At 41.3% G+C, this 14,373-nt stretch overlaps 1 protein-coding gene across 2 annotated transcripts in view; it reads right to left on the bottom strand.

The window, feature by feature from the left end:
* The window catches only part of suclg1 (succinate-CoA ligase GDP/ADP-forming subunit alph), a 31,892-nt gene that overhangs the window by 8,432 nt on the left and 9,087 nt on the right, over window positions 1-14,373 (bottom strand). For both annotated transcript variants that reach the window (XM_019256998.2, XM_027282838.1), the window contains exons 2-7: window positions 12,824-12,924; window positions 10,095-10,211; window positions 9,668-9,880; window positions 8,435-8,492; window positions 7,803-7,886; window positions 5,272-5,423 (exon numbers count right to left, since the gene is read on the bottom strand). In XM_019256998.2, the coding sequence (XP_019112543.1) occupies window positions 5,272-5,423; window positions 7,803-7,886; window positions 8,435-8,492; window positions 9,668-9,880; window positions 10,095-10,211; window positions 12,824-12,924 (725 nt within the window). The remainder of the gene's footprint in view (window positions 1-5,271; window positions 5,424-7,802; window positions 7,887-8,434; window positions 8,493-9,667; window positions 9,881-10,094; window positions 10,212-12,823; window positions 12,925-14,373) is intronic.

Genomic DNA, 14,373 nt, shown 5'->3' with positions numbered 1-14,373 from the left:
CTTAACAGGTGCGAAAGCTGAGACGCAACACGGATGGGGAACATTCTAATCCTAACTATGAGGGATTACGATTTAATGAGTTCAACTTTATTGGGAAGAATGTTACCTTCTGACTCAATGTGCGCACAAAACAGTCTCAATGAAAAGATGTTTTGTTACATCATGTTGTAGGATAGATAGAGGAGGATGGCATTGGATAATAATGTTTTAAGTTTTGATTCAAGAATAATAGACGACGAGCTCTGTGAACTCTCTGAACCGAGCGAGACTGACGCACGCGGGAAATGGTGAAGCAGCTTTGATTGGCCAATGTGCTCCGTGGAAACATGTAGCACAGCCTTGCTATTGATGGTTTATATATATAATTTATATAACATAAACAGGAGAGCTGAGGCTCGGAACCACAAGCACATGGCAAATATAATTTTTTTTAAATATTAATCGTTCCCACTGATGAGTCTGTGAAACGAGGTTTCATTTTCTGGTGCTATGTGTCTCATTAGTGTGTTTAAGTTTTACTTTGAGAGCTCGTTTCCTCCTGATAATCTTCCTGAAATGATACATTTTGGACATATGGCCTGATTTTTTAAATCAGACAGCACTGACTTCATCTGTTAGTCAGGTTAAATTATGGAAGGTTATTGTTCTGACATAGATAGAAGTCTGAGGCTTTTATTCGATATTACTGGCCATCAGAGGAGAAAGATGAAGCAGTGACTTATACCGACTAATTCAGACATGGGACCAACATGTAAATCACATTTGTAATATGGTTCATGATACATTTGGTGATACTAATACTAATGATTTATTCCTTGGTAAATCTCAGAGAACTTTTGAATATGCCGTCCTGTCCTCCGAAACAGAACAAGCACTCACACCTTTAACACTCGTAAAACAAAAAGATACTTCATTCCAGGTAAAGTGCTGAGTTTAAAAGTTTATTAACATAATCATCAAACCCTAATTTAAAGTATCAAAGTAATGTACTCCTTAGGCGCTCTCGAAGTGTATTTTTATTATGTAGAATAATATCTTGCTGGAACAAAGGACTCACCTTGAAATAGTGCTGCCCAGCTGGGCGGGGACATGCTGACCACAACCCCAGCCGACTGGAGGGCTGCGATCTTCTCTTTGGCTCCGCCCTTTCCACCGGCGATGATGGCGCCAGCGTGGCCCATCCTACGGCGGGAGGAGCGGTTAGCCCCGCGATGAAGGACACCACGGGTTTAGAATTAGCCACCTGGACGGAGACGAGGCAGGAAAGAAAAACACGGGTGAGAATGGACAAAGGCGAGACTGAGCTCGAGGGAAGGTGTGAGGATGTGAGGAACAAAGTGGATAGGGAACACGAAGGAAAGGAGAGCAAAACAAGGACGAGGGGGGAGGCACTAAAATAGAGGATTTGTTTTCTGCACCTGCATTTTATTCATTCATTAGAAATTAAACACCCACTGTCCTCCCATTTACGGAGCCCCCCATGGTAACAGGCTTGTCTAACCAGCCATCACCGTCTCAGCCTGCATTATAAAACAAAGGGTCAATCAAGCCATTTAATTGCATGGCTTGGTGTATGCCAGATAGGGGCTGAGGCTCCTGCCATTTCATATCATCTCATTTCTGAGATGGTAATTAGTCATGCAGGCACTGATTAGCTCAGCGCCTGTCTATGCTGCTTGCTCGTTGATGGATGTTACGTTCAACGGTTAAGATCATTTCCAAGGTGAAGAGAGCTAATATTTCATCTTCAGCAATAACATCATAACCAGCGAGGGGGACGGAGTGCGTGTGTGTGTGTGAGGTAATATTTCATACTTAGGAATAACAACATAATTGTAGAGGACGGCTTTGTGCACCACACACACACGCACTTTTAGTCCTGCGCTTTCAACAAAAGGCTGTGGCCCATCTGGCAGACTGCTTTCCGAGAGTGAATGTGACATGTTCAACAGCCAAAGCGAGGTCCTTCAAAAAGACTCCCACATCTACTGCCTGTTTCAGACCTGACGCTGGCAGGAACAGACGGCAGTCACTAATATAAAACTGGTGATGACTTTCAATAATTAAAGACTTGCAGGACGTATATCAGCCAGGGAAATGTTGAGGACCTTGGCTGGAAATGCGCCGCTAATGAGACATTAACACTTGCACAGTTTAGCAGGGAAATGAAGAAGAGAGGGAATATTGCTTTTAAGTGCTCTAAATATGTTGCGAGCTCTGTTTCTAGGTGTCGGAAAAAAAATGTAAGCACAAAACAAATTAGCGCCGGATCCCACTCGGCGTTCAGAAGTCAAATCACGTCCTAGATAAACAAACCACCCTCATGTGAATCAAGTCTTAAATCTACCTCAAACGAAAGGGTTTATTACTCTATTAATCCCTGCCTCCCTGGATACCGAGTACTAACAATGCATGCAGGGAGGGGAGTCGTACTATCATTCACTTCACCCATCTTTTGTCTTCCGCTGTTAGCAGTTCAGATTATTACCTTAATTATGAGACCAATAGGGGTAGTTCCCTTACCTCTGTGTGCCAACCTACTAGAGGAGGGCTTTGTTCTATGAACACAAAAGCAGGCTGCTCCAAGGTGAGGAATTGTATTCGCGAGCTTAAAAAGCCAAACTGAGATACTTATATGCCCCATAAACAAGACAAGTAGGCATGAATAATACCGTGCACGTGGAGCTCGCCGGCCCTCCTCCAACCGACTGCAACCTGTGTTGTTTAGTGTTGTTTCCTAAGAATTACAAGGGTTTAGCTAAGCTCAGTGCAGACAGGCTTGTCTGGAATAATAAATAAATAAATCAGTAAACCTCTACGGTAGCTTAGGTGCCAAATACTCCAACCTACTTGTATGCATGAAGCAAATTGGAATATGGTTATTCTGTGTAAAAAATAAATATAAAACTCTTCCTGACTTCAGACAGCCTGTGAAACTCTGGTGATGATAGGCAGACCTTTGATACAGGTGCCTTTTTAAGACCGTATTACGCTGTGCAGACAGTCATGAAGATTGAACCTTGAAATATGCCCCGCATCATAAAATCTGTCAGCGGAGCTGAGCAGGGAGCGGAAGGTTGTTTTGGTTTTGTTTTTCTTCAATTTTACAGATAATTGCGTCAGTGAGATAAACAGGCCGTGGCAAGTCGACTGTAACACCGACGGATACTGAAATCGATACTTCTCTAACCTTTTGGTATATTGTGTCAAACAGGAGTTCGATATATTCAATGTTGCATGACATGAATCAATCACGACACCGGACGTTTAATACCACTGAGCGCCTGTGCTTATGTGTCCGCCGTGGGAGAATTTGTCGAGTTAACGTGAAATGCAGACGCAGCGTCTTTAGTGTTTCTGCCCAGTGACTGAGCTCTTCTTATTGGCTGGAATTCTCATTTTAGTTCTTCGTTCACTTGCGTTTCTCCGTCCAACCAATCTGTAGCGAGTGATGGAAGCCGTTAACAAACAAAATAAATAAATAAACTAGAACTTAAAGTTATTCTCTTTTTTTTTTACTTCACTTACGTAATTTTGGTATTATCTTTATTGTGTATTTAAGTTCCTTTTCTTCGTAGGTGATTTATATTTATTATTTGTGTTGCCGTTTTGTTGTTATGTCTTGTTCGCAAGTTGAAGGCGGTTCTACATGCTTTGGGGCACAGTAGTTATACAGTATGTATGTGTTATGTGGCTGAAAATTAATAAAGACATTGTTGGGAAAAAAAAGTTATGTGAACATGAGTGAACATTTATTCTGTTGCTCTGATTGATCGGTTATTTCTCCTAGCGGTGGAAATGGCTTTCGATGAGCACGACACCAGACTTATTTAAAAACCTTAGATGTGGGTGGTGATTCAGGTAATTCTAGGACGAACTAGTCGGTGGGACACTGTCAATTGGCAATCTGAGTGTTAAACTCCTGAGAAATTATACCAAACAAGGTTGTTTCCCCCCCAAAGTAAAAGATAATCTTATTAAAAACTGAATTTTTCCTTTCTATATTTCTCCTCTAAGAGCAACATTCCCACCAAGCTTGAATAAGCAACATGCTTTCCAGTTCAAGGCTACGAATTCATACCACAGCTGACAGACAAAGGTTTCCCCTTTACAACAGATGAAAGTGCGAAAGATCAAGACGCTCATAATTGGATAAATCTTTGTGATCATCGGAGAGCAGAAAGAATCCGTTCTAAAGTTTAAGTCTTCCACTATGCTGCATTTATTTATTTTGCCTGAGCTCACCTGCTGCTCCTTTCCAGCAAGACCGTGCTTCACATTAATACTAAATTCACATATGGGAGCTGCCCCAGGTTAGTGTATCGGTGATGTGAATTCAAATGTATTCAAATTGAGTTCGGTTGAGTTTGCTCCAAAGTAAAAAAAAAGAGAAAACATTGTCTCCAGACTTTGTGCTATTCTTTGCTTTAAATAAAGTCCAAACACACCGTTTCATGTCCAATGTTCTCCGCAACCGACTTTCCGTGAGAGATCTGCAGCTTACTCCCGCGCTCTGCCGGGCTTTTTCATGCATGTGTTTCGTCTGAACTGTCCCTCGCTGTCAACACTCTGGGTGATTGGGCGGTGGCGGTGGTGGTGGTGGTGGTGGTGTTTGTACTTTATTTGTTGAGTGAGAGAAGTTATTCTCCTGAGACGCCAGCGGGAGATTTGCATGCATTAGAGCAGCCGAGGGCAAATCAAGTCCATTTCTCAGCTCGAGAGCGCAATAAGCACGCGGGAAACAAACACGCGCACGCTGAAAATTTAAGAGATTAAGAGTCATCTGCGAGGAGCAAAATGCCGAGAGCGGGCCTGCTGAAGTTAAAAATGTCAATTACAAGTTCTCAGACGCTTGGCAACAGAAACTAATCATCACCCCGCTGCTCTTTATCCCATGTGAGCATCACAAAAGTTTCACTGCTCATCATCGCTGCAGATTTTTTTTAGAACATGCCTTGTGAATTAGTCCTCCTTCCCATCTGCCACTCTTTGTCTTTACCATACAGACACAGCTTTAAAAGAAAAAAAGCCTGAAGCTGTGCCCAGAAAGAAAAGACACTTTCATATAGTTCCACTTTGTTCTCGACTCATGATGGTTTCCGGTGTTCACTACAGGTGATAGATTTGAAAGTGCATGACAAAGAGCTAATTCAGCAAAGGATGAATTTTTTATACGAACGGATATATCTGCGGAGGTGAAGCACTGTAGCAGAGATATTAACAAGGGGAGTGAAGTCAGAAATAATGTGGTGTACAGGCTGATTTCCTTACGGAGTTGTGCTGTTTGAGGTAGTCTGCTGCGTTCTCCTCAGCATTGCCTCCGATTTCTCCAATAAGAATGATGCCCTCTGTCTTGGGATCCTGCAGGAACACCTCCAGGCAGTCTATGAAGTTTGTCCCGTTGAACGGATCCCCGCCGATACCTTGCAGGAGACAAAGCAAACACTAATGGTATACTCAAGACTCTCGAGGGATCGCTGCTCATATTTGAGGATCACAGGATGCTGAGCGAGACTCGGGAGCGGTTTTATGCCGTACTCTGGTCATCATAACAGTACTGAATAATTTCACAGTTCTTCATTGGGGTTGCCTGAAGCTATTCTGCACTGCCTGAATCATCTGACAAGATCACATAAAATTTTACTGGATTGATTTAGCTCCAGCTCGATTTTAAGGGTTCTCCATATATTTAACTTTTGCTCCTTCTACTGACGGATTCGAACATTATCTGCAACATGCGTTTAGTTGGTCCCAACTTTCTGCAACCAACTTTAATTTCATTGCTTTGAATGTAGAATTTATTGCAAAAAAAGTCATTTTAATCCATTTAAGCTGACATTTTACTTCGTGAGAATAGTGAACCACGACATTCGACACAAAATTTATCGCTACAAGTAACTCCAGTCATGCATGTGATCTGTGTTTATATGGAAATATTTATTATAGCTGCTTTTATCAGTCATCTTTAAAGTGTGCAAAAGGTGAAGGGATCTGTTCAGGTTCTGCAGCAGGAACAGCATTTCTCTATTTTTATTTTTTATTCAAAGTCACTTCAAAGTTTGTTTAATGATCTAACAGCTCCAGTCCACCGTTATCTCTGCGTGGCCTTTCCTTTCATATCCGAGGAACATGACTTATGAGGCTTTTTTCCAAATCACAAGGGGCCAATAATCATTTTTTAGAATAATTTCCACAAAAAAAAAGAAAAAGAAATGACAGCAGGATCTATAAAATCACGGGCAAACCGCCACAAGACAAATCTTCACAGACAAAACGTCGCCTAAATTCATATTCATACCCTTTTAAAAAAAACTGGCAACACCAAGAAAGAAAAAACATCACATGAATAATAATCAAAGAGAAACGTATTACCAGCAACAAAGATGACAGTGATTTTAAATATTGTATTAACTGTAATTTGCTGTTGCCCCTAGGTCATACTCAGACTTCAGAAGTCGCTAGCAGAGCCACTAATAAACCTTCTTAATGAACTCTACAATATTTAATACTGTTGCAGCAGTAGCTTTATGAAGTCTGGCTAGAGGACGCTCCATAATTAAAATGTCTAAATAATAATGAAGCGGAGTTGTTTTTCAGTAAATCCGGGTGTCCAATCATGCCTTTAATATAGATTTTCTGGTGGCAGATGAGTTTTTGTAAAATAGTTGTTTTTTTTTGCTGCTCTGCCAAGAAGTAATAGAGCTGAGTGTAATGGTATCATTACTGCATGTCTAGATGATGTGGTGAAATTAAAAAATGTTGATGTTCCCAGTACGTATAGCTGCGTCAAGAGAACAGACGTATAGCGGCTCTCAAGTGACCGTTGATGAATAACAAAGTAAGTTAATGAGATACATCTTTGGACGCTCTTCCATATATGTCCCAGCTTCAGTTTGAGCTATGCACGTGCTGCTAATCCACAGCAGAAATCAGTAAATCACAGGAACAAAGCTGTGTGAAATGCGACGGGATGGGCGGATTATGCGAAGCGCCGTGTCTGTACTTGCAGAAATGACTGCGTTACCTGCGATTCGTGCAGAACATGCTACGTATCTGCGAAAAAGTAAGCTCTGCTCCTTAGCATGGCCTTGTTTGCAGTTGCAACGTTGATGTGTACGGTATAAACTGCTTAAGGAAATTCAATGTACTCAAAAAAGGAACACGAAATCAAAGACAAGAGGAGAGAAGATGCATTATAAATGAATGGTCTGTTAAGGATATTCATAGAATACTGTATAACAAGGTCTCTCCATTTAGAATCTCTTTGTTTGTGAGATAGAGCCACAAGTTTTACTTTGTGCATAAAACAGAACTTTTCCCCCGGCAGCGGATTTGGAGATGAAACGCGCTCTCTTTGCGATTAAGGACAAAAGAAACTTGAAAGTAAGTTTTGGTTTTGCATCTGAGCCACTCGATCGGTCTATTCAATCTGACTAGGGCTCTTCAAAAGACAGCAGCAACAACAACACCAGCGCTCGGATCAGAGAGGAACAGACTAAGCAATGATCAGAAAGTGGACGAGTGCTTTCTCAATACAGAGTGAACTCGGATCACCTTCGCCTCCTCGGGTGTAATTGTCGAAGACGAAAGAAACGTTACAGCAGCAGAATGTTTGCTCCGACGTGATCTCTGCTTTGTTCTCTGTAAAACGTCTTCGGTGGCGGTGACGCGTGAAGCAACGCGCGACCATCAAGATCAATTTGTTCTTTTAATCCCAGCTGCTTGTTTGATATTGTCTGGATACCAAACTAAGCAGTGTGCTAAATTTAAATTCAATATGCCACAGGTCACTGGTAACTTACCAATGCAGAGTGACTGGCCCAGGCCCACTTGTGTAGTTTGGTGCACAGCTTCGTATGTCAAGGTACCCGATCGAGACACAATGCCTGAGAGAAAAAACAAAGAAAACATTTTTTTTTTTTTTTTGCAAAATCACAAGAACACAGCTCCAATCGAGGGTGATAAGACGATATAAAATACAGCTGTCATTTTTTAAATCTAACTTTGGCTGAATTGTTTCATCGTGACAGCAGCAACAAATGAGAACACTACAACAGAACAGCTCTGTAACAGCTGTTCTGTCTGTGCTTTGGGAATAAGGCAGTTGGATTACGATAAAAACAGCCTTCTTGTGAAGGTTCGCTGGTCAACAGCGGCACACGCCGCTTATGAAGCTGTCAACAGCTGAAGCTCGATCTCGGATTTCACAACAAGAAAGTTTAATTTGAGATGAAGGGAGTAGTAATAGTATGAATCACACCTTCCACACCTGTCAGTCAGCAGGTGAATCTATGTTTATGTGCAGAAAACATGTGAGCTGTCCACTATTAGAATGAATGTAGAAACTGTAGAAATTAAATACTTAAAGATCCAAATAAATAATTCAAAGTGTGTGAGCTCAAGAAATTCGCAGACAAAAATCAGGAAATCTCACCGATTCTTCCTTTCTTGTGAATGTGGCCCGGCATAATCCCAATCTTGCATTCTCCAGGCTGCAAAAAGATACATTTACTATGACGTGAACACACATTTTGTGCATTTTAACCTCACTATTAATGTTACATAACTGGCTCTCAAACTTCTGAACTCCAGCTTAAGAGGATTACAGAGTAATTTATTATTTAGCTTCTTTTTATGCTCTATTTGAACAAACCAGAACGAATTCATTGATTATTCACTGCACAAATTCCCATGATTGAGGATAATTTCTTGAAACAACCTCCAAAAAAACTCAGATATTCTTTAAAAAAAAGGTTTTAGCTGTCGTGCATTCGCTGTTTAAAAAGTCTTCCGCTACTGACAAGGCGACCGCAGGGGATGGCACACCACCGCCGCATCACGTCATGTTCGGTATTTGTTTGCGAGACGGAAAAGTATCCCAGAGCTCTCTGCTGCTCGCTATCCCCCTCAGTGGACTGACTGCACATCACACATTTCGACTTGTCAAAGCCGGTAATGACGACTCGGTTCCATTAAACGTCCCAGTAACAGTCGCCGGTGTCCCAGCAGAACCTGCCCTGCGTAGAAAGCAGCTATCATTAATGGGCCAGTGAGTTTCCTGCTGTGATATGTCAAATTGTCTCGTTGTGCAATCAAGACCAGAGCTGAATTTTGTCTAGGATTACACCACACACGCAGGAGTCACGTAGCCTCCTCATCACTCACTGCGGAGTCCCCAAACGGAAACACAAGCAGTCTTATGTCAGCCTGCCGATTATCCCGGTATGCCACAGCTGTCGCTCGTCTGTGTCCTCGAACAGGTTAACTGGAGACTGGGCCGAATGTGCACCAAGTTTGCCGTGACGTTGTTATTCGGGCTGAAAGTCGCCAGTGAACCTTGTTAAACTGAAACAATCGGCAGACCCCGGGAGGCAGGAGGAGACGGCGTTCGGGTGATCAGTACAAGCAGGTACTGAGATGAAACATTATACTGCTGTACTCCTCACAAAGTCATTTGCTAAAAACCAAAAACAATGCCGCTGGAACTTTGAGTCACCCCAAAATCACCACAAGGGAAATTCCTTCATTGCCTTAGTACGAGAATATTAATGCATTATTTTTATCATCTGATTATGCCTGGATCCTTCAGAGGGATTTCAGATCTGTCCTAAAAAAAAAAAAAACATGTCGTCATTATGTTTGTGTGTGTTTGTGTGTGCGAGCTTACATTGATGACTCCTGGGCAGTTGGGGCCTATGAGGCGGGTGGTGCCCTGGCGCAGCAGCTTATGTTTGACTCTCACCATGTCCTGCTGGGGGATGCCCTCGGTGATGCAAACCACCAGAGGGATCTCCGCGTCGATGGCCTCTATGATGGCCGCCGCCGCAAACGGGGGTGGCACATAAATCACGGTGGCATCTGCCCCTGTGCCCTCCTTTGCCTGAGGCGAGGAATAAAAAAAAATGTTTTAAAAAAGTATAGGTGGTGAATTAAATATGGAGATTTTAAAGTTATGAAACAGTGCCACCTAATGTTCCATTTAAAATAAAAAAGCTTCACAGTCCTTCACAGGATATTAGTCAGACCCACAGCACATATTCAAGCTTTAGTTTTAATATATTCTCAGAAGATTTTAAAAAAAGGGTCACACGTACCTCCTTGACTGAATTGAAGACAGGCAGGCCGAGGTGTGTCTTACCACCCTTGCCGGGGGAAACACCTCCGACTAACTGGGAGCCATAGTCCAGAGCTTGCTGACTGTGAAATGTTCCCTGCAAGGAAAGAGGAGTCAGTGTGTGTGTGTGTGTGTATGAGTGTGTAATGAAGTGGGGGTACAGCCACTTCTGTAGCGTCAACCTTGAGATATCATTACAGACAGAGAGCAAGGAGGAAATATGCTGCCATCCAGGATTAATCACCTGTGCTGCAGAGTAAAGGGATGGATACAGAAGTGAGGCAGGGTTCTTCTAAAGGGGAGGTGGGGGATGCAGCTACTGGTAAATACATCCAACGAGGAGAAACCCGAAATGTTCTTGACAGATAAATAATGATGTAAGCTAAGTTTAATCTGCTCGCACAACATTTGGAAAACAAATCAAAAAGCAGCTTTTGGATATTCTCCAACTCCACGCCTGTAAAATATCTCCCAGGAAAGATAGTTTACAAAAAAAATATTTCACACACTGTCACTCCTATGTAGGTTATAGGGAACCTGTCGCGGCTGAGAGATTTTATTCGTGAAGTTTGTTCAACTCAACCCCCCGACAGAAACTCTTCCAATTCATAATTTTTCAGAAGTTGTGCTTATCTGACATCTAAACCTGAGAAGTTCCACACAGAAAAAGTAAATAATAATAAAGATTTAACTGTTATTACTCTTTGTTTCTAACGTATATCTGGTTGCTGTAGGTTTAAGGAGGTAAACACCTTAAAAATCTGGTGTTCCAGTAAAGAAATGATCAACTGACCGATACTGGATTTTGGGGGGCTGTCAAGAAATAAACTCTTTTGAAAAACATCTCTTGGAAAGAATTGCTAAAGAATTGTAGAAAAGTATTAATATATAAAACATTTTGATGTTTTTGTCTGTATTTCTTGTTACTTACTGAACGAGCTGATTTACCTGCAATAACCTAATACAGGCCTAGCTGAGTACACCAGTGCATTGTACGGTTAACCTCTTTTAACCCACAAACCCAAAATCACTACAGAGCTTTGTATATTGTCATATGTGTATAAAACACACACAAGATGTTTAGAGTATTTTAATTTGATGGAAAGTTGCAGGCAGAAAACAAAACTGACTCTAGACTGAGCTTTAACTTTTGCTTTCAACCTCCAATTTGAACAATTCTTGACTAAAACGCAGCTTAAGATCGAGTATTTAAAGTAAGATGAATTTTCCAACCTTAAAGCTACTTAAGGGGAAAGAGTTGGTAGCTGGAAAGAGATGAATACATGTTGGTGAAGAGAGAGAGGGAGACGCTGCTGTTATTACTTGCTGTTCACCGTGTTCTGTGTTCGGCACAAATATCACCACGGGGCTCCGTTTGAAATGAAAAAACATAGATAGAGCAGCAATAACACTAAAGGGAGGTGAAGTCTCGTGAATCTCAGTTGTGCTTTCCAAGAAAAGCAAGTGCATGGCTGCAGTGTAAATTGATTTTCAGTATGTCGGTTAATCATTACTCGAGATACTGAAACAATGTAGATAAAAGTAGCCAAGGGTCATAACTACAAGTGTAAATAAATGACCTTCGTGTAACAATTATAACTAGCCTATTAAGAGGAATTAGAAGCCATGAATCAGCATCCCCCCCCACGAACAGTAATGTACTCCCTAACCCTGCTAACTTTGCTGTTTTTGCCAGTCATTACTATCGCAAATGCCGGGACGATAAATGTGAAAAATCGCTTGCTTATCAAGCCAGGAATACACCACGACGTGCACTCATTGGCACTCGCTTCATTTCTCATCCTTTTCTAATTACCCGGAGTGTTCACTGGAACTATATTTAACAAGCTTTTATTATGTTGAAGAGAAAATGGGAGGATGAAAAATGGAATGTATGGAAGGACAGAAGGGGCGATATAAATCTGTAAAGTCCACGTTTCTGGCTTGTCGGACGCACTTGCCAAGATTTTTATTCCCCCCCTCCCCCACGGACTGGACACGGTTCAAAGTGAATAACCTGAGCTTATTCATGCTCCTTTAAAAAAAAAAAATAACTGGAAGGATCAACAAGGCGCCGCCACGCAAACTTCTTATTATTATTGACTGAAACAATGACTAAAGGGTAGTCGAGGGGGGGAAAAAAAACTGTCAAAGTGAAAATGAAATTCTCCAAAACTAGAAATAAAAAACAAGAACAAACCTAATTATAAAAAAAAGGCCTTTAGGAAAGGAAACAATACTCAATACTAAATTACAACAGTGTCAACTGATCCTCTGTAGTAATTCTAGAAATGTTACTTCAGTCTGCTCTGTCTATACAGCCATTGTCTGTCTGTCTGTCCGTCCTGAGACATGGACAAAACAAGTCCTCCAAGAATAGGTTTCAGTTGAAAGGGAGCCCTGCAGGACTTTGCTGCTCTTCGTGGGTTAACAGAAGTTTTTCCTTATGAATTAATCAATCAATCAATCAATCAATCCATCAATCAATAAAAGAACTATAGCCTGAACCACAGCTACAACAACATGGAAAGAAATTCTAAGAATATTAACAAGTGATGCAAAATAATAGACTTTTATAGCCTCTCTGATCTTCCTCATACAGGAAGACTTTAAACACGCACAGAATGAGGAATTGTGCATTCATTACTTCATACTGCAGTCAAATTTGCCAACAATAAAACAACTGTGCAACAAGTCGTCGGTACGAACCTGTTTCCCCGTGAAACCTTGGCAGATGACCTTGGAGTTCTTGTTGATGTAGAGGTTCTGTCTTGTTCCCGTATAACAGTGCCTGACTCCACTCTGCTGCACTGAAGGAGACAAGAGAAAGGAACGTGCAACTTTAGGCGACAGATCAACACGTTGTCAGTGTTAGACCATCAAAACATTTCAGAGTGAGTTCAAGGGTGCTGTTCCATGTGTGTGTTAATTAAGGTGTGATATACAGTCTTTGAAAACGGTTTGCTGTTTTTCCTCACGGTGGTGTTCGTGTTAGTTAACTGTGTATTTTCTTTTCTTTCAAGAACGCACAGCGTGTTCGCTGTAACTGCTTCTGCAATCATCTCCTATTGTTGCTCGGCAACAATTTCACCTTTTCTTCAGACTTGACAGCTCACCTTTCACCGCACCTGTGACCACGCACGTTCTTACTTTTCAAAGATGTGTTATATTTCAAATGAGAGACGGTGATGACGTCAACCACTGAAAGAAATCTAACACCGACAGAACAAACAAACAAAGTGTTGTGGCATGATATACCAGACTTCCTTTGTATGAAACACACATAATGAGTGTATTTTATAAGATGACTAGTTGCAGGTATATCCCCACAGAGAGATTTTTGACTCTTGTAGCTCAGTGTGTTTCTCTTCCAGTCCACGTTTAATGTGTTGTTCAGTTCCACAGATCTCTTTGACTCTGTCTCCAGTAGCTGCAGGCAGCTGTTTCCAAAGCCCAGGCGTAGACATGCCAAATAACTAAGCAGCGAGACACATTCGGGTCAAAGTGTAAATGAAGAGGCTCGTGTGAGAGAGCTGATAAGACAAATACTGCATGTGTTATATAACAACTATACAGGTAAAACCAGCAACGCGCTGCACAGTCCACATACACACAGACATGATATGTGGTTAGGCAGGTTGGCAGTGTTTTAATTCTTTATACATATGTACTGCTGATTATTGCTGTCAATAATAGTGCCATCTACTTGAGCAACTGTTGGTTAAAAAAGGGGGGGTGGCTGGTAAATATTTGAACATTCAGTAGCCGCCTGGCTAGTGACAAACATGTTCATTTTACACCCTGTCAATGAAGCTGCAGCCCTTAGATAGACAGATAGATAGATAGATAGATAGATAGATAGATAGATAGATAGATAGATAGATAGATAGATAGATAGATAGATAGATAGATATACTGGGAAATGACAGTGCAGCAGCAGCATTACACACACTGACGATAGACAACATAAGAATAAAAACATAAAGAACAAACTATACATAATAAAATATCAAAATAGCAATAATAAATAAAGTATATTGTACACAAGTATATACAGAAAACTGGCAGCATTGATTTTGTACAAAGTAAGAAAGGAGAAATGTGCAGTGTGTGTGTGTGTTACACTACACAAGACTTCTTGAGCCGTAAACAGACGACACCGTGACCTCAACAAATCAAAGCACACACACACACACACACACTGAATGCTATACACTGACCTTTGACACAGATTCTCTGAAACCTGAAGCTGACAAACT

The sequence above is a fragment of the Larimichthys crocea genome, chromosome X, assembly GCF_000972845.2.
Source record: "Larimichthys crocea isolate SSNF chromosome X, L_crocea_2.0, whole genome shotgun sequence".
In the NCBI taxonomy this organism is placed as follows: domain Eukaryota; kingdom Metazoa; phylum Chordata; class Actinopteri; family Sciaenidae; genus Larimichthys; species Larimichthys crocea.
This window is presented reverse-complemented; position numbering and strand designations above follow the sequence as displayed.